Source organism: Telopea speciosissima, chromosome 11 (genome assembly GCF_018873765.1).
Source record: "Telopea speciosissima isolate NSW1024214 ecotype Mountain lineage chromosome 11, Tspe_v1, whole genome shotgun sequence".
Classification (NCBI taxonomy): Eukaryota; Viridiplantae; Streptophyta; class Magnoliopsida; order Proteales; family Proteaceae; genus Telopea; species Telopea speciosissima.
The window spans coordinates 12,458,920-12,485,437 of NC_057926.1; the positions used below are offsets into that span (position 1 = coordinate 12,458,920).

Below are 26,518 nucleotides of genomic sequence, written 5' to 3' on the forward strand. Positions count from 1 at the left end.
GACAAGAAGTCCAAAGGGCACATATAAGAGTAATAAGACTCCCCCTGAATATTACATCTCTCTCCTTTGAGAACTGTTGCTAATGATGTGGCTCTTTTCCCCATTTAACAACAACCTCCCACTAAGTTCAGATGTGATATCTCCAAAACTTTCCCTAAGCATGACTTTTCTTCTTAAGACAAGCTCCCCCTTTTTGGGAAATAATCAACTATAGGAGTGCCCACCACATCTTTCCTATTATATCGCGTGCGACTTCTCAAACCATAAAGGGGTGTCCATGGCATTTTTTTTTTTTTGGTGAATAAAAGAATTCATTACCAAAGGGAGAAAAGAATTACAAGAACCCCCGAGGGGGAACAACAAAACAAAAAATCAGCAAGCCAAGCCTCAGCTAAGAGGGACAGGACCAACAAAAGAGACAGAAGAGAGACCCCAGAAGATGCCCATTGCATCTTACTGATCCTATGAGTTGAAAACTCAGTTGATCACCCATTCTCTTGGCAGTTGAGACTGATTTGCCTTCACTCAGAGCTATTCTCCCCCTTTGTTGGATCCCTCCTTAGACAAACTGTTGAAGTCAATCATCAATTGCTGAATTATGTACACCAGAATACCGTGGGGGTATTCTGGTCTTTTTACCTCTTTATTTACCTCTTTATTGCTCTTCATTATTCATTCTAGTATGTAAGGGCAATTCTGTCCATGTAATGTTTTGGATTATTATAAATATAGAGCTTGGGGTCTGTCTTAGACATCCAAGCATTCACTTTTCCTAATTCTAACCTCTCAACATGGTATCAAAGCAGGTTTCAATTAGGGAGTTTTTTTCCATTCTCGATTTCCCCCCTTCTCCCTTTCACTCTCGATCTCTTCTTCCCACCCCCCTCTTCTGCTTTGATCTTCTCTCTCCATCATTCTCCCACTAGGGCAGCACTAATGAGGTGATCGACAGATCCAGTTGCTGCCCTCCTTTACCTAATCCTATGATAAGGTTTTTTTATCGATAGGGACAAGCTCCAACTCCAGTTGCTGCCTGCGATATTTGCTTCTTCAGTTTTTTTTGGATTGCTTCCACTTCTTTCCAAGGGACCAGTCTACCTCATTGAAGACTCAAGAACTGTGGCAGTGTTTACTTCTTTGGATCAGTTCCTATCTACAACAAGATTGAAGACCTCCTAGATCGATTTCTTTTCATCAAATCAAGGTTTTCTCAAAACCCTGACAAATATCGACCTAGACATTTCAGGTTTCCATCGGGGCTGGTTTTTGGAGGAGTACTTCAGTCCTATTAGAAGCACACTCGATCCAAGTTTCAGCTCTATCCAATGTTCTTTTGTCTGCAATCAGCCCTCCATCGATTTCACCACAATCAGGGTTTTGAAAAAAACCCTGAAAAAGTCGATATCAAGGATTTCTCTGTCAAATGCTGCTGGTTTTTTGAGACATCTCTTCCTACATTTAAAGAGGTCTCCCCTCCAATTTTCAGCCATTATCTTGGAGTTTTTATTGGGTTTCTCATCAACACAGCCCGTCTCTGCGATTTGTTTTTTTCTGCTGCATAATGGGTGACTCTGAAGTCTCTACTAGCACTTCTGCTGCTGATATGTACAGTATGAATGAACCCCGTGACCTTCTTCCTAATCCTATCGAACTGGATGGGAACATTACCCGGTATGGTCTCGCTCTGCCTACTTTGCCATTGCTGGCCGTGGGCTTACTGGCCATATTGATGGCACTACTGTTATGCCAACTGAAGCTGGCCCTTCTCTGACTAGGTGGATCTCCAATAATGGTATTCTCATGTCTTATCTGATTGGCTCCATGCAATCAGACCTTGCGGGTGGATTTCTCCTTCTTGATAATGCTGCCCAGTTATGGTCTGCCTGCAAGGAAACATATGGACAGCTTGGCAATGATGCCCAGGTTTATGAACTCCGGAAGAAGGTCCTTCATACCACTCAGGGGGAATTTACTATCTCCAAGTACTATGCTATTCTTCGCAGCCTTTGGCAACAGTTGGACCATTTTTCTGACTTCCATCCTTCCACTCCTGGTGATATTGCCTCTTACAAGAAGCATGTTGACAAGATACGGGTATATGACTTCTTGGCTGGATTAAATGTGGATTATGATCAGATTAGAGTTCAAGTGTTGGGCCACTCTCCTTTTCCCACACTTGAACAGTCCTATGCCTTGGTCTCCTCTGAAGAGAATCGTAGGGCTGCCATGCTCCATCCTCCATCTACTAAGAGATCAGCTCTCCAGAGTCCAGACTGCTTTCACGATTGTTCCTATGACTGCTGGTTCTTCCCCTTCTGGTGATGGTTCTACCAAGGGCATTGTCACTTGTGAGCATTGTAATAGGCCCTACCACACCAAGGACAAATGTTAGAAACTTCATGGGAAACCAGCTGACTTTGAAGCCAAACGGGCTGCCAAGAAGAAACCAAACAAGAAAGCCCATCACTCTGAGTCTGTTGCTACAGCCCCTACTACTGACCAAGGCTTAAGATTTCGTGATATATCGGTATTTCGGGCCTACCGAGATAACCGAAATATCCGAAATATTCCAAAATTTCGCTGAAATATTGCTTTTTTTTTTGCAATATTTCGGCAATCCATCTTGGTGGGTTTTTGGCCATATCAAGGCCTGATACTTCATGGACACCCTTATTTAAGCTAAATAAACACATTTAAACCTTCATATTGCAAAAAAATGAACTCAAAGTGGTGTTTTGGGCTTGCACCATTGATTGACAGTATACAGTCGCCGACCCTAATGTATAAATAGTTAAATACACATTGATTAGGCAGTCAAAGACATAAAAGAAATTTAAACAAACTAATTAAAACTCATAAGACATAATTCATAAATCATATTCTCATAAACTCCATAAATCTTGGACTATGGCTTGGAAGAGTAGAAGAAGAAGAAAAATGGACAAAACTTCACCTTACAAAATTTTAAATTATATGCAAGTGTCACGTGACAATTTAAGTCAAAAACCATTATTTCGACGATATCTCGTGAAGCCACGAAATTTCGTCGAAATATCACGAGATATCGACGAAATATTTACCTTTTTCATTTCGGTACTCCATTTCGTCTCGGCCCACTCGAAATATCCAAAATTTACTGATATTTCACCGATATATCGCGAAATTTTGTACCATGCTACTGACACTGGCTTATCTCAGGAGGATCTACAGGCATTCTTACGTGTGCTCAAGTCTTCCGTTGCTGCTGCCTCTACTACATCAGCTACTGCCAATTCACCTACCCCTTCAGGTTCAAACATTGCTCGGTCAGGTATTTCATTTGGTAGTCATTGTGCTTCAATAGCTTCTCATCCTTGGATCATTGATTCTGGAGCTACCGATCACATGACCGGGTCCTCTAGTCTTTTCCACCATTATTCTCCCACTACTGGGAAAGCCAAAGTCAAAGTAGCTGATGGTTCCCTTTCTTCCATCTCAGGAAAATGAATTATCAACTGCACTTCCTCTCTTCTTTTGTCTTCTGTTTTGCATATTCCTAACTTTACTACTAACCTTCTTTCTATTAGTAATATTACTCGTGACCTTAATTGCAAAGTAACTTTTTTTTCCATCCCATTGTGTTTTTCAGGATCTAGCATCTAGGAAGACAATTGGATTGGGTAAAGTGCATGGTGGCTTGTACCTGCTTGATGATAGTCGTCTCACTCCACCCCCATTACCATCTCCCTATCAGAACTCCTTAGTCTCTTCTGAAATTTACCAGTAGCATTTTAGACTAGGTCATCCTCCGTTAGGAATTTTAGCATCTTTATTTTCTACTTTGGTCAAAAACTGTGATAAGACCGATTTTTTTTGTGAGGCTTGTGTTCTGACCAAACAAACACGTTCAAGTTATTCCATTTCTAATAAAAGGAGTTCTTCACTTTTCCATTTGGTCCATTCTAATGTTTGGGGCCCGAGTCGTAAGACTTCCCTTTCTGGTAATCGTTGGTTTGTTTCCTTTGTCGATTGTCACTCTAGACATACATGGGTTTACCTTATGCATACCAAAAACCAGGTGTTTTCATTTTTTCAGCATTTTCATAAAATGGTTCAAACTCAGTTCCAGGCTACTCTCAAAATTTTGAGAAGTGATAACGGAATCCGAGTATACAGAAAAACAATTTCAAAAGTATTTTGTTGATCATGGGATCATTCACCAGACCAATTGTGTTGATACCCCAACCCAAAATGGTGTGGCTAAAAGGAATAACCGTTATTTATTAGAAGTGGCCCGAGCTTTGATGTTTGCTCGACATGTTCCGTCCCAATATTAGGGGGAGGATGTCCTCACTGCAACCTATCTCATTAACCGGTTACCTTCTCGTGTCCTTGACTCCCACAGTCCTGCTGAGATTTTACATGGACATTCCTCCTTTGTGGTTCCCCCCCAAGGTATTTGGTTGTGTGTGTTATGCGAGGGATACACGATCTCCAGGCAAACTTAGACCTCGTGGGTTGAGGTGCATCTTTTTGGGTTATTCTCTAACCCAGAAGGGTTATAAGTATTACCATCCACCTTCCCGTCGTACTCTAGTCAGTATGGATGTCGTTTTTCATGAGGGTCTTTCATATTATTCTTCACCACCTCTTCAGGGGGAGAACTCTAGTGAAGATGTGTTTCCTCTATTGGATGTCCCTTCATCTCCTCCTTCATCTCCTTTAGTTGCTGCCCCATTTCTAGTGATTGTTGCCCCTTCATCCGAAGGGAATCCTTTACAGGGGGAGCTCGTAGGGAATAATGGTGGTAATGTTCCTAGTCAGGGGGAGCTGACTCCAGTCCAGAAAACCATCAATGCATTTCAGAAGAGAATTGACAACTCTAACATTATCACCTATACAAAGGGATGTACCAAAAGAGGGCAACATCAATCCACTATGGCACCAATACCTATCCAGTTGCCGGCTCAAGAACCAGATCCTCCTCCTTCTCCTGGTAAGACCTCTCCTTCTAAACTACCTATTGCTCATCGCAAGGGTACTAGAACTCGCACCCAACATCCTATTTCTCACTTTGTTTCTTATAGTTCTCTTTCTCCATCTTTTCATGCATTTGTGTCCTCTCTTTCTTCTGTTTCCATTCCTAAAAATTGGCAGGAAGCTTACACAGATGGAAAGTGGAAGGCAGCAATGTTGGAAGAAATGAACGGTTTGAAGAAAAATAATACTTGGGATCTTGTAGCCCTTCCTCCAAGAAAAAGACCAGTGGGATGTAAGTGGGTGTTTGTGGTCAAACAAAAGGCTGATGGGTCTGTGGATCGATATAAGGCACGTCGAGTTCCAAAAGGCTTCACACAGACATATGGGATCGACTACCAGGAGACCTCTGCTCCTGTTGCAAAGTTGAATACAGTTCGGGTTTTGCTATCTTGTGCAGTCAATCTTGGATGGGATCTACAACAGCTGGATGTGAACAATGCCTTCCTAAATGGAGAACTTGGTGAGGAGGAGTACATGGATATTTCACCAGGGTTTTCTTGTGACAGCAATAAAGGTAAAGTGTGCAAACTGAAGCAAGCATTTTACGGGCTGAAGCAGTCACCTCGAGCATGGTTTGGGCGATTTCACAAGGCCATGATCTCTGTGGACTATAAGCAAAGTAATGCTGATCACACTCTCTTTATAAAGAGGGCTGGTGAAAAACTCACTGTTCTTATAGTCTATGTGGATGACATTGTGGTTACTGGCAATGATGGTAATGAAATCAACCGGTTGAAGTAGTTTCTTGGCCAGGAGTTTGAGATTAAAGATCTAGGGAAGCTACGGTACTTTCTTGGGATTGAAGTTGCCAGATCTTCTAAAGGCATCTTTCTCTCCCAAAGGAAGTATGTCCTAGACTTATTGGCTGAAACTGGTTTGTTAGGGTGTCACCCGTCCGATACTCCTACGGAGGCTACTGTCCATCTCAAAGAAAAGGAGGGTGAACCTGTTGATCAAGGCCGGTACCAAAGACTAGTGGGGAAGCTAATTTATCTCTCACATACACGTCCAGACATTGCTGTTGCTATGAGTACTGTGAGTCAGTTCATGCATGACCCCTATTCTTCTCATATGGTGGCTGTTCTTCGGATTCTTCACTACTTGAAGTCAGCTCCTGGAAAAGGCATTCTTCTATCTCCTAATGGTCACCTATGGATAGAGGCATATACCGATGCTGATTAGGCTGGTTCTACTGATCGGAAGTCTATCTCTGAGTATTGCTCTTTTGTAGGAGTCAATCTTGTCACTTGGCGTAGCAAGAAGCAAAATGTGGTTGCTCGTTCTAGTGCTGAAGCAGAATTTCGTGCTATGGCACATGGCATTTGTGAGTTACTTTGGCTGAAAGGCTTGCTACAAGACCTTGGTGTTCCTGTTCATCTTCCTATGATGTTGTACTGTGACAACAAAGCTACAATCAGCATTGCACATAACCCGGTACAGCATGATCGCACCAAACATGTTGAAGTGGACAGGCATTTCATCAAGGAGAAATTGGAAGAAGGGTTGATTAGTGTTCCCTTTGTGAAGTCTACTGATCAGGTTGCTGATATTTTTATCAAGGGATTGTCTGGGAAGCTATTCTATCCTATTCTAGTCAAGTTGGGCATGATTGATATAATTGCTCCAACTTGAGGGGGAGTGTTGAATTATGTACACCAGAATACCGTGGGGTATTCTGGTCTTTATTTACCTCTTTATTGCTCTTTATTATTCATTCTAGTATGTAAGGGCAATTCTGTCCATGTAATGTTTTGGATTATTATAAATATAGAGCTTGGGGTTTGTCTTAGACATCCAAGCATTCCCTTTTCATAATTCTAATCTCTCAACATCAATCTACTGACAACAACACTAAATAGTGACAACGAGGTCCACATCAGACCAAATGGAAACAAATGCGGCCTATATACTTTTTCTCCTCATATCCACCACAACACTTCTCATCATGGACAACGGTTGCCTCAAGTAGAATTTCTCCATTTGCTTCCATCAGCATCACATAACTGCTCATATTACCAGCTGCTTACCATTTCTGCCCTTTGCATCCAGTAAATAAACATATTATTACTCCCCCTGTCGAGAATGCCAAAATGCCCCTGTAGGATAGTATTCTTTTTGCACCAAAGGATGGTACTTTGACATCTGAACAGGAGACTGGCAATTTTTCTGTCATAAATCATACTGGAGCAAAAAGATAGACCTGGCTGTAACACACCACTACCAATCTCATCACTGCACATCTCATCATAACTGCTATCTCCTCTGTGTAACCATAACTCTTCTCATATGATGATAACTCGACCAAATGCAAAAATCACAAAGGGACTACAAATTGTGTGCAATGATGACTACAAGCACTTTTCACCTGGGACTCCCACTGCTATTACCACAGTCCACTGGGGCCACTAATTTAATATTTAGTGAGCTCCCACTATAAATGTGTGCCGGAGCACACCTCAGTGCTTGGGTGGTGTGTCCACCACAATACTCAACTTGGGCATTGAAAGGGTAGTGATAACTGCTATCTACTCTACTGTGACTTTCTCTCTCCATGCTCTCTCTTCTAAGCTTCTTGAGACTTCTGCTTATGCTTTAACGGTGTATGCATCTCAGAAGTTCTCTTGCTCTATCTGCCTTTCTTCTCAATCACTAATCGCTTCTTGTGTCTCTGTCCAAGCAAAGACACTATAGACTTCTTTGTTGCCTTACCTACTGCTGTATCTATCTTCCTGAAGTCTGCCTGCACTACCAATGAAGTGACAGCTACCATTGATCTATTCTTTTCTTTCCAGACTTTGTTCACTGATGTCTTGGCCTTCTGCTTGAGTATCAACCGGTGTTTGTGTCTTCTGATTAGCTTTTTCTTTGCATACACTACACAAATGCAACTTGAGATTTATGTTTAGGCTGTGACTTCTTCTTGGGCTGCTTCCTTTTGGCCTGTTTCTTCCTTTGCTCATTAGGAACCTTTCCTGTGTGCTTGGTTCCAAAGGATTGACATTTCCCATGTGATTCTGAGACAGAAGTCCTACAGTCTTTAGCAAAGTGCCCAAACTTTTAACATCTGTGGCACTCTATAGAATGCTTCAACAGAGGTAAGAAATAATTTTTTATGCTAAATCTTCTTGACCCCACTCTGTACTTGCACTCTAAACTCCTAAGTAGATCTGGGCTGCTGTCTGTGCCAAGTGGGTGGAACCATCTACCTAGGCCTCTGGTGGATGAACCTTCTGAAGCTGCCATGTTCAACTGGTCTCTGATGGTAGACTCTGCTGAATTTTTCACTACCATCAACTCTACCCTGCTGTCCACTTCCTCTGTTCTCAGCATGTCTTGTCTGCTGCCTCTGTGCCTTCTCTTCACTCTTTGCCTCAGACTGAAATTTCTGCTGATTTTGCCTGTGAGTTGTCTCAGAATTGTTCACTGCTGTTCTGGAAGACTCTCCCTTTTCTGTGACTGACCCCGTATTGATTATACCATGTCTCTGATAGTTTTTTGTCATATCTACCACACTAGGTCTCTCTTCAAGTATACGAAGATTATAAAACTGTTGATTTAATTCTGACACCTTAATGTGGGATTTCATCTTCCAACTAGCAGTAGTCCTCACTCTTCTTTCTGAGTTGAGCTTCAAGTGCTTCTACAATATGGATCTCACATCTCTCATCTGTCACATGCGAGGTGCTGACCTTCTTAAGCTCTGACAGCTGTGTTCTTAGAACAATGGTCTCTTCCTCAAGGTTGCTGCATCCTTCATCTCTTCTGACTACTTAAGCTTTCAGTTCATCAATGATAAACGTGGACTCTTTCACTTGGGCTTCCAGAAACAAGATGATATCATTGAACTTACTGCAGCTTGGATGAATCTGAGGAGATGTGCTTGTCTCAATAGCCTGAGCAACTGATTCTTGTCTCTTTAATTCTAGAGATACGGTAGTATTGGTTCCATCCAGCTCGGCTCTAGATCAATTTGCATAGCTTGCTCGGTGTGCTCTATGCTCGGCTCCTTTAAGATATCTATGTACACCGTCCTTCCAAAGTCTTGTAAGTCTGATGTAGCCAACTTTGATAGTGTGTCAGCCGACACATTCTCTGCTCGGGGCACCTGTTGAATTTGGAAATATAAGAATTGTGATAACATGTTACGCACCTGGCTCAAGTATTTCACCATCCTGGGCTCTTTTGCCTCATACTGTCCTTTAACCTGTATGACCACGAGCTGGGAATCACTGTGGATGAGTAATCTTTGAACCATCATCGCCTTGGCAAGGCTGAGCCCTGCTAGCAGTGCTTCAACTTTAGCTTCATTGTTCAAGGCTTGGAACTTGAACCTTAGCGCATATTGCACAGTAAACCCTTCAAGGCTGGTTAAAATAAGACTTGCTCCACAGCCTGTGCTATTGGAGAATCAATCAACAAATAAGATCTAGGCTTGCCTGTTCTCTTCCTCTACTCCTGTCGGGGATGGTTCTTCAGGTAAAGTGCATTCAACCACAAAGTCTACCAGTGCATGTGCTTTGATAGTTGTTCTTGAATGGTACTGGATTTTGAACTCTCCCAACTCTACCAACCATCGGACAACCATTCCGAGGCCTCCGGCTTTTGCAGTATCTTCCTCAAGGGATGGTCGGTCATTACCTTGATAGCATGTGCCTGGAAGTATGGTATGAGCTTCCGAGCTGCCATGACTAGAGCGTAGGCTAGTTTCTCTATGTTGAGATATTTGATTTCTGCATCCAAGAGCACCTTGCTAAAGTAGTAGATAGGCCTCTGCACTTGTCCTTCCTCTTTTACCCATACAGCGCTAATTGCCACCGGGGTTACTGCTAAGTATAACTGTAGCTCATCTCCCTAGTTTGGTTTGGCTTGGTTTGATGAGCAATGGTGGCCTAGCTAGGTATTCTTTCAACCGGTCAAAAGCCGTTTGGCATGCCTCTGCCCATTCAAAGTTTTTTGCTCCCTTCAAAGATTTGAAGAATGGTAAACATCTATCGCCCGAGCTTGATATGAATTTGCCAAGAGCAACTATGCGCCCAGTCAATTCTAGAACTTCTTTTCTGTTCCTCGGTGGAGTCATGACTGTTATGGCTTGTATTTTGGCAGGATTGGCTTTGATGCCACGTTTGGACACCATAAACCCGAGAAACTTGCCCGAGGTGACTCCGAACACACACTTGGTAGGGTTCAGCCTCATCTTGTATTTTCTCAACTCCTGGAAGGTTTCTTCGAGGTTTGCTATGTGGTTTTTTGCCTGAAGGCTTTTGCATAGCATGTCATCCATATAGACTTCATATTTCTCAATGCACATCCACTACTTGCCGTTAGGCTTGGGCACCATTACAACATTTGAAAGTCAATTAGGGAACATAATTTCTTCAATAAATCCTGCCTCGAGCAGTTTATTCACCTCTTCTTCGATATTCTTTTGCCTCTCTGGTATGAATGTGCGCATCTTCTGTATGACTGGCTTGTGGTTAGAATTCACATTCAGCTTATGCTCGGCTACGCTCCTGTCTCTCCCGAACATGTCTGCAGTCGACCATGCGATTATGTTAGCATTGTCCCTCAAGAATTAGATGATCTTCTCTCAATGAACACCTTCCAACGCTGTCCCTATCTGCACAGTTCTTTCAGAATCCCCAGGTACTATCTCCACGGCTTCTAACTCTTCTACAGGCTCTCCTCTCACCTGCTCGATGTCATCTCTGAGGTCTTCAAGTATTATAGACCTTGATACCAGTGCCTTCTCCCTTCCTCGGAGATAAGTGTCATAGCAGCATTGTGACGCAGTTTGGTTCCCCACGCATTCTCCTATTCCCCCTCAGTGGGGAACTTCATCTTCAAATGAGGAGTGGATACTATGGCTTGCAAGTGTTGAGGCCTGGTCGACTTAGTTTTCCATTATAGGTGGAATTGATGTATACCACTAGGAAGTTGAGCATGACAGTGGATTGGAGTAGGGCTGTTCCAGCTGTGATGGGCAATTCAAGGGATCCTTCGACTTAGATGGGTGATCCAGAAAATCCTTACAAGGGGAATCAACTTTTTTCAGCATGCTATTGCTCAGCCCCATCTTCTCAAACACCTCGTGGTACAAGATGTCCGCCGACCTCCCGTTGTCCATGAGTATTTTGTGCACGGTGGAGTTGGCTATGGTCAAACTGATGACCATTACATCATCATGAGGCCTTTGGATTCCCTCCATATCCTCTTTTGAGAAAGTAATTTTATATTCAGGAGGAGGTTCACAGCTTGTATCAGACTGATATACACGTTGTGCATACGCCTTCCTTGAATTGGAAGATTCTCCTCCTACGCCAGGTCCACCACTGATGGTGATTATTTCTCCCGTAGGCGCGTTCACCTCATGGGGGTCATGCTTTTCAGTGCAGGAACGCGGCTCTTCTTTCCCCGCTGCACTCCTTGAGGAATGCCCCCTCTCCTTTTGCCCTACGGCACGGGTTTCATGCCTCAGTCTCTCCAGCTTTAGCTGTGTGCAGTCATTTGTTTAATGGCCTTCACCCTTGTGGAATTTGCAGTATTTTCACTTGTCTTGCTCTTCTTCCAGGGCTTGCATATTTTTTGGCCAATTCACATACTCTGTCTTTTATCTGATTAAGGACATAAGCTCTGTTGTGCGTTAGGGAGGTGTAAGTTGGCTCTGTCCCGGAGGGTCTTTGCCTTGAGTCTGATGTTTGGTCCTCTCTCTTCCTCTTCCTATCAACTCTTCTATCTCTTTCTTCCCAATCATGCTTCTTTTCGGGCTTCTTCTCTTGTTCTTGATCTGCTGCCATCACCTCCGCTATATTGATATATTTTTCATAGCGGGCAATGAGATCTCATACATGTCAAGGCTTCTCTTTTTTTGCCAGGGACTCCCTCAGCTTATGTCTCTGACGCCACTGTGTAAGGCCTGGAACTTCACCATGGGATCTAAATCCCTTATTTCCAAAGCCTCCTTGTTGAAGCGCGTAAGGAAAGCCCTGAGAGTTTCATCCGGACGCTGCTTTATGGCCATGAGGTTGGCAGCGGTCTTTCTATGGACCCTACTACTCATGAAGTGGGCCACAAAGGCTTTATTGAGTTCAATAAAACTAGAAACGAGCTTTGGCTTCAGACGAGCAAACCAAATCCTTGCAGCTCCTTTTAAGGTTGACGTGAAGGCTCTGTGCATGATGGCATCTGATGCTCCTCTGCTAGAAAGAGCATCACAGATTTGAAGCTTTCCAGATGGTCTTCTAGGTCCAAGGTCCCATCATATTGATCCAGAGTTGGCATCTTGAACCAAATGTATATTTTTGGCCCAATCCACCCCTGAGCTGTCACCAACTCCTTATAGCCCTTCCATGCTTGAGCTTAGGCCTCCATAGTGGATCATATCAATCCAACCAATTAAGGGCTTCAACTGCTGCATCAATTCCTATAAAGCCTAGTTAAAAAAGCTAAGCCTTTATGCTTTCAAAAGAAATTTTTCATTCATTTAGAAGCAAGATTGAGCAAGACATTGGCAGATTCTCCAGCTAAAGACAAGGTAAAAAGAGAGATTTTGTACATTGGACCCTATCTAATACACAACATGCAGATAGGAAAGGAATCTATCTGGTCTTTTTTTTTTTTGGGTAGAAACTTATCAAAAAATTGTTAGTGCAAGATGAAATAATCTTATGCAACTGTTCGGAAGAAAGTACTTATTGTGATCAACAATCAAATTGTTAATCCAAGATGAAATGAGCTTATGCAACTGTAGGGAGTTAGTTTACTTGTGAGAAGGAAGTGTGAACTCCAATCCACCGCCATAACTACGTCCGACTGAATTGTTGGCCCAAGCAGGTCCAAATCCTGAGTGAAAAATTTTCTGCATGGTAGGAGCTGCCTTAAATCCACTGGGTCTCCAATCACCTCTGCCACGAACAGCAATAGGACCCATGTTGACAGGTGGATGAACTTGACCAGAGACACCTCCAGGACCAGCAGCAGATCCTTCAGGCATGACTGCAGCACCAGATCTTATATACTAAAAGCCCCCAAAAAAAATCAGATTAGAACTTCATCCAAGTGAAGAAATAGAATAGTTCTAACGAATATAGTTACAACACAATGATTTCAGTTGGGACTATTGTTTGCAAAATAGAAATCTAATTGCAAGACCTAAACAGAAGGGAGGGAGAAAAGGGAGAAACGTAGAACCTCCTTCTGACAACAAATATGAACATCCATAACTGCAGATCAAAATGAAAGTAACACTGGTAGTTTTCCTCCATCTTAGATGGAACAACTATCTTTTAACCCTTAATAAGAAGTACACAATTTATCCCAATGATAAGGTTGGTTTGCAAACAGAACAAATGCGTTGGAGATGGAATGTAGGTGAATTTATGAAGAACAAACACGTGGATTTTCAGGCCAGTTGCCACCAATTGTAAATAATAGAAATGTAGAAGGGGGTCAATTAAGAACCACTCCACAGTATGATCGATGACAGGTTGCAGCAGAACATCATTATAACAATAAAACCAGAATTAGTAACTTAGGAGGTAGAGATCAAACCAGCTGGCAGAATTTAATCAAACTTGGGTTGATTGGTGCTTGTATGGAGGAGAAGCACTGCTGAAAGTTTCACTCAATTCTGATGGGGGAGTTGGGAGATATGGGGATAGCACCAAAATAGAAGGTTAGGCTCTGCAGGCCAAACCAGTCAGCAAATTGGGCTGGAATTGGGATCAAGTGGGCCTCTTGTGTGGTTGATTCAACCCTCCAAAGTTCTACTGGATCAGGGCTCAGGCTTCTGAGAAAAGCTGGATCGATTGTTGCAGGAAGCAGGACAGAAAACAGGTCTGCAGGAGTGTGGTTCGATCTTCTCTGGTGATGATCAACAACTGCAACTCCATCAGTGATTTGGGTTGATCTCTGGTCCTTCACAGATGCAGCAGCAGTGAAACAATGTTGACACAAGTGTAGCAGCAGAGCAGTTGAAGACTCCACAGCAGCAGTCACCAACAGAGCTCGAGTAGGGCAGGAGGAAAAGGAAGAAAATAGGATAAAGGAGGGATAAAGATGTTTCAGTCTCAGCCCTAGGGGCTTTGGCTCTCACCAGCCAGGCCTCTCAGCCCTTCATCCACATAAAGGATACAGAATCTTCATGCTTCAAAGCAAATTTCATTCAACTATTCAACTCGTGGGGTGCCTCTATGGGCAGGTTACAATATATAAAGGCCCAAGGATTGAGCTCCAAAATAGAAACTAAAAAGAAAGTCCCTTATAAGGCTGAGACTTGGGTTACAAGTAATGCAACTAAAATAGAAACTCTAAGTTGTAAGGTTCAAAATAGAAACGTAAGCGTACTTTCTAAATCTGAAATTAGAAACTAAACTAAACTTCTAAATCCCCACGCATAAAGCACCATGCAATCTGATCTTGGCCCCACAGAATCTTCTAATAATATTCTCACCAAGGCAAAATAAGGGGCTGTGACACTGTTCATGTAAACAGTATGTGAACAGTGTTTTGGCCTCTTCTTCTTCATGTGTTGTCCTACATTAAATAGGCATTGAGCAAAGTCAACTGGTACAAAAAGAGAATCGAGAACTAGACAAATAAGTTCTGGAGCATGGAAGACATCCAACCTACTTGGTGATGTGAAATGCAAACAGTGGGACGGATGCAGATCATTGGGAGGAGATTTTGAGGATATTTTAGAAGAACTAGAGGAGATTTGAAGGATATTCTAAAAGATCTAGAGGAAATTTGGAAGACATTCTAGAAGTATAGAAGAGTTTGAATTGTGGGTTTCACTTTGTGGCTTCTTACTTTCTATTTAATAGGGTTAGATGGATATGCTACAATCCAGCCATAGTTTCTAATCTGTAATGTTCTAAGTAGTTCCTATTTTGAAAGAAGACTTAGTTGCAAGGGATCCTCCTACCATACTAGAGGTTTCCTATTTTGTTGGTTTCTATGAAGTTATAAATAATGGATAAGGGAGTTAGACCCTCTAAAATTAGGGGGGGGGGGGGGAAGTGAGTTTTGGCTTCAGCTTTGTTGATGCAGTGGTAATGCTGTCCTTTTGAACTGTGGTGATGCAGTTCCAGCCCTCTTGGTGGTGATCTCAATCAGAACCTAATGTGGTGATTTAGTAGGTTGTGTATGGGGGTGATTCCATTCCCACAGGCCAGGTGGTGAAACCTTGGTCATATCCTATCTTGTTTCTTCTTTGTATGCAAAAAAATAATAATAAAAACAAGAGAGTTGAAAAAAAGTTCCATTATCGATTTATGTTAGTTCCATATTGCAATCTTGTTGTGATTAATCTCCCACTGGTTCTTCCCTGGTTCAAGATCGATATTGCATTAGGGACATAAAATGTAGGAGTGCGAGGAAAGCAGAAAGTTTAGAAATGTTACTATGTGCCTCTAAGAAGTCTTTCACTAAAGCACCTTACAAACACAAATGACATCATGGTTACAAAAAATATTGAACACAATGAAAATAGAAATCAGCATAACCTAGAACAAGGAAGCCTATTAATATTTCCAATGATGCGGAAACCAACAAAGTACTAGTATTAACGTGACCCACTTAAATAAAACAATAATGGCATGAGGACTAAGGTCAATAATCAGAGCACCTTACAAACACAAATGACATCATGGTTACAAAAAATATTGAACACAATGAAAATAGAAATCAGCATAACCTAGAACAAGGAAGCCTATTACTATTTCCAATGATGCGGACACCGACAAAGTACTACTATTAACGTGACCCACTTAAATAAAACAATAATGGCATGAGGACTAAGGTCAATAATCATTCTCTTGTTTAGATGTTAAGTGTTTATCTATGTCATCACTTGAGAGAGCCAAAAGTAATTCTTCAACAACCATTGACTGTTCGTAAAACAGAACAAAGCATTGCAAACCAAATACTTTTTCCTTTTCTTTTAGGGAATTAGCGAAACAAATACTTTGGAAGATTATTGAATTGAATTATTTTTTTATTCACCAAATTTAAATGTAACCATGTTTTTCAGTTACTCAAGGTTTGGAAATGATGTTTTAGACACTATGTGACATTATTCATATAGGGTATCTCTCTTAAAAGTTAAAATTACGGTAGAGAGCTCTACCAATCAGCTAATATTCTACCGAGGAACATTGTTAATGATCTGGCCATCCTAAGAAAATGAAGTAGGATGATGAAAAAAACTTGTAATATAGAGTTGGAGTAAGTAGGCCAACACTTTTCTCCACTTTGGTTGTCTTGGCACTTGTGAAACAAAATGTCCATTGCCACCTTCCCTATTGGAATTTAAGTTTAGACCTTTCCTCAGCAGCATTTCTAACTTTTTTCTTCTATAGCACTTAGTTGTTGTTGTATTTTATAAAATGAAGTTTCAAAAGACCTCAGTGTGTTTCCGGTTCTGTTCAACATTGATCGATTTTGACTGATGTTGACTTTTTTCGTTGTGTCTCTTGAAGGGACACATCCCTTAGGAAGGGTGTCTCCAAGGTGTCTGATGTCGACTTTTTTTCGTTGTGTCTCATCCCTTGGGAAGGGTGTCTCCAAGGGATCCTTCACCTCTATACATAAAGGATGTTTTTGGACACTTTGTAAGTGAATTACAAGTGTTGTTACACACTCTCTCTTTTATTCAGTTCCTCTCAAGGTTTTCTTTCTAGTTTTTATTGCTTTGAGAGGTCATGTTATTGACTGAGCACAACCCGAACGTGTCTCGACGGGGAAGGGTGTCTCCAAGGGGTTTGATGTCGACTTTTTTCATTGTGTCTCTTGAAAAGACACATCCCTTGGGAAGGGTGTCTCCAAGGGGTCCTTCACCTCTATATATAGAGGATGTTTTTGGACACTTTGTAAGTGAATTACAAGTGTTGTTACACACTCTCTCTTGTATTCAGTTTCTCTGAAGGTTTTCTTTCTAGTTTTTATTGCTTTGAGAGGTCCTGTTATTCCATTCCTATTATTGACTGAGCACAACCCGAACGTGTCTCGACGGGGCCCAGTAAGCAAGTGCAACGACTACTGGAAGGGCCAAGGCTGTTTTATCTTGGAGGCTGATTCGCAAGAACCCGGTTTGCACCATAGGGGGCGTCTACAGTCTTAAGGGCAATGTCTATTGATACGACTCAGACTATTAAGTTTCTCAACATAATTTCCAGGTTCGTGACGTTATATTTGGTGCTTGAGTTGCCGACATCAACCTTGATTTGTCTACAAAACAGATAAGTAATCTAAACCCCTTGTTACATGTATTTTAATGTATGATTTGGATGATATATTTCCTACATTATTAATATTATTTTTATTCTTATTAGGGAAAATTACACTGCCACCCCCTGAGGTTTGTACTAAATACAGTGCGACCCCCTATGTTTTTTTTCTAACATAAAAAAATGGGACCCACCACTATTTCTTCCTCTTCTTCTTTCTTCCTCTTCTCAACCACCGCCCCACCACCGCTGCAACCTTCCTCCCACTCCTTACAATCTAGGGTACATTTGAATAAAAAAATTTAAAACTCTGCAACAAAATTTGTTCACATTATTATTCCAAATTCTTCATGTCTCTCTCCTTCTGATTCGTGCTAATCTTTCAATCTGTTGTAGCTTTGAGTTGGGTTCCATTTCCTTCGAAATTGCACTTTTTGTTTCTTTTTGGTACGACTCTTAGAGCCTCCTGATATAGGTAACAGGTTTTCTAGTTATGTGTATGAAGGCGTTGGACACTGTAAATGGTTTTAGTCATGGAGGGACTAAATCAAAGGGCTTTAGGCTTGAAGAGATTAACAGAATTAAAGAAAATGATTTGGGCCAATTCAAGGTTAATAGTGTCAAGAAAAGTTTCCCTTGTTGGTGGAAGAAACTCCTTAAATTGGCTCGTTGGATGACAGAGAGGTTTTGTGGTTGGTGATTATAACCCAGAAAAATCAGACTTTAAATAAGGTACCTTATTTGTTCTATCTCTGTATTCAATTAGGGTTTTTATCCTCACAAGGAAAGCGTTGAATTACTTCATTTTGACCTGGTTTTTCAAATACTACGTAACTAATTCTATTCCTAAAACGTTTTTTTTTAAATTGATTTCCTTCATTGAAATTACAGGGCAACCATCTGGTGAACAGTACTGAAATCCCATTTAACAGAAAGGGTGCTTCAGATGAAAGCTTGGAATGAAAAAACAAACATAATCCCATAATTAAATTCCTATAGAAGATGACGAAGAATAAGACTAGAATGGTGGATATGTTCTACCAGAGCTCGATGAAAGAAGACAAACTAGAAAACTAAGTTCCAGCGACACAGGTCGATCAAACATCACACGGAAGTGTTGTAGTTGTGAAAGAGGCTTTATCAGAAAGAACGAACTTTCTTTTCACCAAACAAAAAAATAAAGTTATAAAACTGATGAGATAAGAATAGCAGGTTTCGGTTTATCCATTCTTCTTTTCTTCTTCTTTCTTCTTCCTCTTCTTCTTCTTCTTCTCGTTCTCAACCGAGACTCCCATCCGTCTCCACTGGCCACCTCTACAGCCACCAGTGCCCTTTGCGATCCCCAACCTTTGCAATAATCAACCGCTGCAATCGCCGCCCAGCTGTGCACCCCGTCGTCGATGATGGCCTCAGCAGACCGCCACAGCAAGAACTTGAGGCAGGTCATCGGTGATGGGCTTGAAGATGGCCTGAAGCAGATCGCCAAAACTTTAAACCCGCGTCGGATTCGACTAACAGGGGAAGGGGGTGTGAAGTTTGGGCTGCCCTATGGGCAAAATGGTAAGCTCACACCCTCATTAAGGATATATTTGTCATTTTAATGCATCAATGGCCAACACGTCAGCAACTAACGGGAATGCTCTAACGGAGTGGGGCTGAGTGTAACAATTACCCTAAACTCAAGGGGTCAGGGTGTATATTTTGAAAACACAGAGGGTCGCACTGTATTTAGTACAAACCTCACGGGGTGGCAGTGTAATTTTCCATTATTATTATTATTTTGTTTGGCAGTATGTGAATGTCACTCACTGTATGACAGAAGCAATGGATTAAAAAAAAAGGACCGAGTTTCCCTCCACCCCATTCACCAAGGGGCGGGAATGGGTATTGGGATGGTATTTTGGAACATACTAAAACCCTAATAGGGGTTTGTGAACCCTAGGAGGAATGGGTATTGGGATGGTATTTTGGAAGATACTAAAACCCTAATAGGGGTTTGTGAACCCTAGGATGGTGGGTGAACCGTCCTCCATAGGTGGAGGAAAATTTTGAACTCGATTTTCTATTCAATTTAAGACCAAGAGAGCATGAGAGAGTGTGGTTGTATAAAGCAGCGACTTCCACACTCATTTTGACTTAGATTATTATGAATGGAGCCAAGGACAGCCTTAACCAATTCGGCCCCAAAAATTAAGTTGTAGGAAAAAAATTTCTGGGTGAGTAGCAAGTAGCCTTCGCACTGTTCGCAGTCAGCTTGATATATAACTATATACGAAGGAAAATCAACAACCCCCCCCCCCAACCTGTTGTTTTCATTTTACACAGAGACATGCGAGTGTTGATTCCAGTTTTGAAGTAAAATTTTGGGTCAGGCCCTCAGACTCCAGTTATGATTTCCCATTGCTGCATCTCCATCGTACTTTACTTTTATGAAGACATCAAATCAATTTGCTGTTATTTGGACTGTGGGAAAGAACTCTACCACCATAGAGCGATCCATCCGTTGCATTGTATATGATTCCTCTTTCTCATCTGCATTATTTTTTTACTGTCATCGACTGGCATTATTGCACATGTTTATACAAGAAACCAGTAACTAAGACAAATTAAAGTAAAATTGAAGTAACAACTTTTATTCAATAGCATCTTTCAGTAAAACAGTGTATACCTGTTACAATTAAGCAGCTGAGCATTCTAACACAATGACGATTTGTTGAAATACAATTCTACAACCCACAAAGAATGGGTTAACAAAGCACGTTGTACATCAAACACTTCTTTTTCAGGCAACACTTATCAGGAAACTAACCTTAAACTGAGAATGATGTGGATGATAACCATTATTGTTATACCCAATCTTAGCTCCCAAAGCATTAACCATTCCTCCATTCAATTTAACAGTATCGCCGCCTTCCTTCCTCTCTCCATCCGGAGCCTGCGCAGAATCATCGCCCCATTCCTGCTCTTCCATGGGCTGATGATGCTGGTCACCATCAGCAACAATAACCAAATCTTCCCCGTCTCCATCCTCATCCTCGCTTCCCATTCCGTCCTTCCTGTCCATGGCAAGAGGCCCTGTGTTATCATTCAGTACAATCTGCAGATCGTCCTCGCTATCGCTGTCCCAATCATCGCCAATGCCTCCGCTATCCTCCATTCTAGCAGCAGCTTTCGCACTTACCCCATTTCCTGAGTTATCATAAACGCCAGGAATAAAAGAACCACCGGAGAGTCCAGGGATTGTCGGCTTTGGGTCCATACCATCGACGCCAACATCAATACCCCCCTTGCCCACCGCCTTTTCCTCTTGGACCACCCCATCATCCTTCATCAAGCCCCTGTCTATCTCACTCCCTTCTTCACCTTGAGCATTATCAATCCCAGATTTCTCAAAAGCTTCTGAAGTTTCTGAAACCCTAAGATCTTCTGTTTGTTGTGATTCCATGGCTCCGTTCTCCAAATATCTCGATACGTGTACCTTTGGAGATTTCGATATTCCATCGTCAAAAATCCTAGATGGTTCTTTATTTTTTCCTTCTTCCTTCTCTTCCAGCTCATTCCCCCTATTACTATCGTTCCAATTCGAATTGGCATCGTCTCTCTCCGCAGTAGTACAGGATCTCTTTTCCTTCTTAGCGCTAAAAGTTAAGGTTTGAGTATGGGCAGAGGTACTAGGATTGGGCGCTCCATAGAGAATTTCTTCGTCGTCGCTATGGATGTTAGGATCGGATGAAGGATTTGCAGAAGATCCAGATACTACAGAGAACACTGGAGAAGGAGTAGGTTTGGATGAAGAGAAAGGGCGGAGAACGTCTGTGTAGAGATCTCCAAACTCATCGTCGTCTTCCATCAAAGACGAGAGCCAGAGCAACGAGAGGAGGACAGAGTAAAACTGTAGAGGATGATTTTTTATTTTTTTATTTTTTTGGGGTTGAAACACTGTAGAGGATTTGGGGGTCACAGACTAGGCCATCTTTGGTATAGTTTTTTTTTTTTTTTTTTTAATGAAAGTGTAATTACACAAATCACACATCAAGCTCAAAAGGTTAACCGACTTTTAGGACGGTGGAATGGACGATATACACAACACACAACACACTCACACACCCCTATGAGCAAAATGGTTTTTATCTTTGATTCTTGCCAATTTAAAATAAATCATTAACGAAAACCATTTTTTTATCAAAACATAAAAAAGGTTGGGTAACCAATAGACATAAAATGGAGAAATGGGTTTGATATCCCTATGTGCAAAATGTTTTTTGAAAAAATGGGTTCAGAGTTGTTCCCTTCGCCCACCTTCCTTATAAGTGTCTCAACTCTCCTTCCTTAAAATCAAGAAGATCTTCAAGTAAAATTAGCAACGATAGCATGATCTACAAATTGAATCACAACGAAAAACATCAAGATCAAGCATACAACAACAAACTCTTAATTTATTTAAAACCATCAGAGAGATCGAGAGAGAGGAAATACCTTCAATGCATTGACAGAATGACGGAAGTAATGATCTGATATCATGAGATTTGTTAACTGAAGGAAGAAAACTGCAGCTCTAGACACTGATTTTTGTCACCCCCTAATTGGCGATGATGACAACGGGACATGGACGATGGACGACGCACTCTTCCTCTTTCTAGACCCAAGATACCTGATCCATAAGACCAAGAACCATGCTGAGCACAAAATGGCTCATTTTAGACCAAAAAACAAGGAAAAATGGAACTACGCCCCCACGGTGCCGTGGACTCCTTCCCACGGCATCGTGGGCTCCTTCCCACGGCACCGTGGGGATGTGTATCGGATTTTCATGGTGCCATAAGGGGGTGTGACATCAGCTTGCTGACGTCACCCACAGCGTCGTGGAAAAGTCCCCTATGGAGCCGTGGAGGACTTATTTGGTCAGGAGAGAGAGAGGGGGTCCCTCCCTATAAATAGGAGGGTCCTCTCCCACATTTTTCAAGGAATTTTTGGGTGGAGAGACCCTCCCCAAGTAATTCCTACCCTCTTTTTCTCCCTTTTCACCCTCATTTCTCCATCTTCTCTCATGAGAGTGTGAGTGATTAAAGTTTTCTTGGTTGCGGATAGATCCTTCGATTATCCCTCTGAGTATAGGGCGCTTTTGCTCCTAGGCATTGTTATCCCGTCAGTGTGCGGCTAACAATCAAAACCCTTTTATTACAGACATTATTTTGTCTGTTTACTCCTCTCCAAATCACTTGAAAGAGCCGTTACTCTGCCCATAAAGAAATCGGCGTCAGTCCATTCGTCTATCTCCCCTGAGCCAGGGGAATACAACCATACAGGTATAATAACTGTATTCTTGTTGATACGATGTAGTCCTTTCGTATTCCATCATTTTAGTCTATATTTTTCATAAATGTAATGTAGTTTATTATGTTTTTAGTTCGATTCATAACATCTGAATGTAGTTCATAATATCCCCCATCCCCGTGATAAAAGAGAGAGAACATTCGTCCTTATGTAGCATATAATACAGAGAGACCGGCTTCGGCCGAGCGAGCTGGGTGCCTAACACCTTCTCACACTCGTAACCTGACCCCTTACCCAAACCTCTGGTCATATCATATGGAGTCAAGTAGCCCGATCCCATTCACAACGGATAGGGCTACACTTAATGGGTCCTAGGCCCTAACCCTAGGTGGCGACTTCACATTATCTTAACATAGTTTAATGCATGATCCCAATCCCCTATTTATCAATATTATACATTGATAATATTATCCATATCCATATATATATATATATATATATATATATATATATCAAACCCATGTCACCATATATAAGGGCTGAGGAACCCTCGTCCCGAGGACCAGGGTACTTACAGCAGCGCATACATTCCTACTGTTAAATAAAAATACTGAAATATACAAAGTCGTCTTTACTCCTAAGTCATCTAACCGGTTATTTGCGATCGAGAATCTGGAGATGAAAGACCGTGAAGACTGAAGACGACAATCAATTGACCAAGCATTTGTTCAATTTGGTTATTGTTTTATTGATATCTTGATCACTGATCACCATTCTCCCTTGTATTCCACACCTCCATTGCTAAATTGTTTGTTGCTTCATTGGGGTTGCTTCAACCTTCAAAAATAGTCTCTTTAGAGCGAAGGAAATCCAAAATTTAGTGTTTAAGATTGATTCAATTAAGTGGTCTGGGAGAGTAGTAACTAAGTAGGATTCGTCTCTGGAGTCTGGAGGAGGAAATTTGGAAAAGAAATGAAGGGGTTGGTCACAGGAGCAACTGGTTACTTAGAGGAGAAACTGTGCAGTAGATTATTAAAGGAAGGTCACACTGTGTAGGCATTCGTACGGCCAACCAATGACCTCTCCTCCCTTCCTCCTAATGGCGATAATGGAGGCGAGGAAGGAACCCTTCAGCTTGCTTACGGCCATGTCAACGGCTACCCATCTCTACTCAGGGCCTCCGCAGGCTGCCAAGTTGTCTTCCTCGTTGTTGCCATCGTCGAACCATGGCTTCTTGACCCTTCAAGATTCTTCTCTGTATATACCTTATCTGTAAGGATATAGGGGGTTGAGTTGCTGCTTCGAGGGAGCTACCTCCTTAGAATTGCAAAGAAGGGTTGAGAGAGATAAGAGAAAGAGAAGAGACAGAGGGGAAATAGTTATATCATGCTTCATTACTGATCCCAGATCCCATTAAATACACTGCTTGTACCTTCTAGGTGGTCCCTAATCCATATTACCATTACTCATTACCCTATCACAACCTTACACGTAATCTGCTAGTTTAGCAGGCCTTGTACGTGGCCTTGTGCTCCTTCGCATAGGCTGAATCGTGGAAGATGCTTCACGCCTTATACCATCGTCTTCAGGTTCCCCACCATGTGGCTCCACAGATCCCCTTGATATTATAACATTACCCACTGCTTCAATAAGAACCTTGTCCTCAAGGTTCAGTTATGGGAATAGTTGGCGAAGCAAGCGGACGTCCTCCCACGAAGCATCCTCTAAGGGTAAGTCAGTCCATTGGATGAGCACCTGGGAAATCCATTGACCTTGCCGGCGAATACGACGGTGATTCAACACAGTCATCAGTGAAGGGGGGCCATCACCACCCATGGCTGGAAGCGGCACAGACTGTGCTTGAGCCATTGGTTCATCGATGCAATTTTTAAGTAAGGAAACATGGAAGATTGGGTGTATTTTTGCCGCTGCCGGTAAGTCCAGTTTATACGCCACCTCCCCAACCCGCTGGGTAATTCTGAAAGGGCCAAAGAACCTGCGTCCAAGCTTTTGATTAAGGCGCTGAGCCAGAGAAGATTGACAATAGGGCTGTAACCGAACAAAAACCCAATCGTCGACTGCAAATTGAACATCCCTGCGGTGCTTATCGGCCTGCAACTTCATTCGGTGCTGAGCACGGGCGAGATTCATCTTCAATTCCTTCAGAATGAGGTCTCTCGCGATGAGGTCCTGATTTACAGCTTCATTTGACTGTGCATCAGGGATATAACGGACCGGAGTTGGGGGCAGTTTGCCATACAAGGCTTAAATGGTGTCATACCCATGGTGGTGTGGAAAGCCGTATTATACCAGTATTATGCCCAATGGAGGATCTTCACCCACATTGATGGCTCATCCATCACAAAACTGTGCAAGTACATTTCCATACACTTATTGAGCGCCTCAGTCTGACCGTCAGTCTGAGGGTGATAGGCGCTGCTCATGGCTAGTGTCGTCCCCTGGAGGCGAAACAATTCCTGCCAAAATTGACTGATGAATATGGGGTCACGATCACTGATGATGTTGCGTGGAACTCCATGGAGTTTAAGTATCTCTTGAGCAAAAACCTTGCCGACCTTCTGACTAGTGAAGTTTCCAACCAAGGCGCAAAAATGGGCATACTTAGTAAGTCTGTCGACGACTACTTAAATAGCAGTTTTGCCATTAGAGCTTGGGAGGCCCGTAAAAAAATCGAGAGAGATATCTTCCCACACTTGGCTCAGAATGGGTAGAGGATGGAGGAGACCGGCGGGGGACGTGGTAAGAGCCTTAGTCTGTTGGCAAACATGGCAGTGTCCGATGAAGCGCTTGACATCAACATGAACAGTGTGCCAGAAAAATGTTGCAACAATACAGTGGTATGTGCGTAAGTAGCCTGCGTGGGCCCCAATTAAGGAGGAGTGAAATTCAGTTAGCAGGGCGTCACGCACTAGGGACAACGAAGGTACAACCAAATGATTGTTATGGAAGACAAGCACATCCCTGGTAGAATATCCTTTAAAAGCTTGGGGATCTGTCAATATGCCTTGCTGAATTTGCTGAAACTCATGACTGGATTCCACCTCCTGCAGTAGCTGATCCAAGAATGGTAATTGTAAAATAGAGTGTGCCAATAGAGTAGGGGGAGGGCTGGGTGGGTGAGAGAGTGTATCCGCTGGAGCATTGGTCTTTCCTAAGCGATAGATGATCTCAAACACGAATCCTAGGAGTTTGGCCAACCAACCCTGTTACTCGGGGGTTTGGACTGTTTGGGACATCATAGCTCTGAGGCTTTGTTGATCTGTGCAAATGATAAATTTTTGGCCCAGCAGGTATTGTCTCCAGCGCATCACGGGCTCTGTCACAGCGTACATCTCTCTCACATAGGTGGAGGCAGCTTGCATATGTGGAGAGAGTTTCTTATTGAAAAAAGCTATGGGGTGACCCCCTTGAGAGAGAACAGCTCCAATTCCAACGCCAGAAGCGTCTGTTTCCAATGCAAAGGGTATTGAAAAATTGGGCAGTTCTAACACCGATGGCGATGTCATAAGCTATTACAGCTTTTCATAAGTGGATTGGGCAGCCATATTCCACGCGAACGCTCCTTTTTTCAACAAATCTGTCAAAGGAGCAGTGATGTGAGCATATTGGCGAAAGAAGCGCCTGTAATAACCTGTCAGACCAAGAAATCCATGGAGCTCCTTTAAGGATTGTGAAACAGGCCAATGGAGAACTGTCGAAACCTTATCCGGGTCCATGGCGACACCAGTAGCTGAAACCACGTGGCCCAAATAATCGATGGAAGTCTGCCCAAATAAACATTTAGAATGTTTAGCATAAAAGGAATGATGATGCAACACCTGCAGAACTTTGGTTAGATGCTCCAAGTGAGTGGTTCAAGTGGGACCGTAAACGAGTATATCATCAAAAAACTTAAGCACAAAACGTCAAAGAAAAGGGCGGAACACTTCATTCGTAGTCGCCTGAAACGAGGATGGGGCATTCGTGAGACCAAACGGCAT

The 26,518-nt window shown here is 42.3% G+C and overlaps 1 protein-coding gene across 1 annotated transcript in view; it reads right to left on the minus strand.

The window, feature by feature from the left end:
• LOC122645853 (FIP1[V]-like protein) overlaps window positions 1-21,137 on the minus strand; it is a 41,019-nt gene extending 19,882 nt beyond the window's left edge. Inside the window, exons 1-2 of the mRNA XM_043839246.1 lie at window positions 20,053-21,137; window positions 12,780-13,033 (exon numbers count right to left, since the gene is read on the minus strand). Of these exons, the coding sequence (XP_043695181.1) occupies window positions 12,780-13,033; window positions 20,053-21,093 (1,295 nt within the window). The 5' untranslated portion in view covers window positions 21,094-21,137. The remainder of the gene's footprint in view (window positions 1-12,779; window positions 13,034-20,052) is intronic.
• Window positions 21,138-26,518: the final 5,381 nt, after the last annotated feature.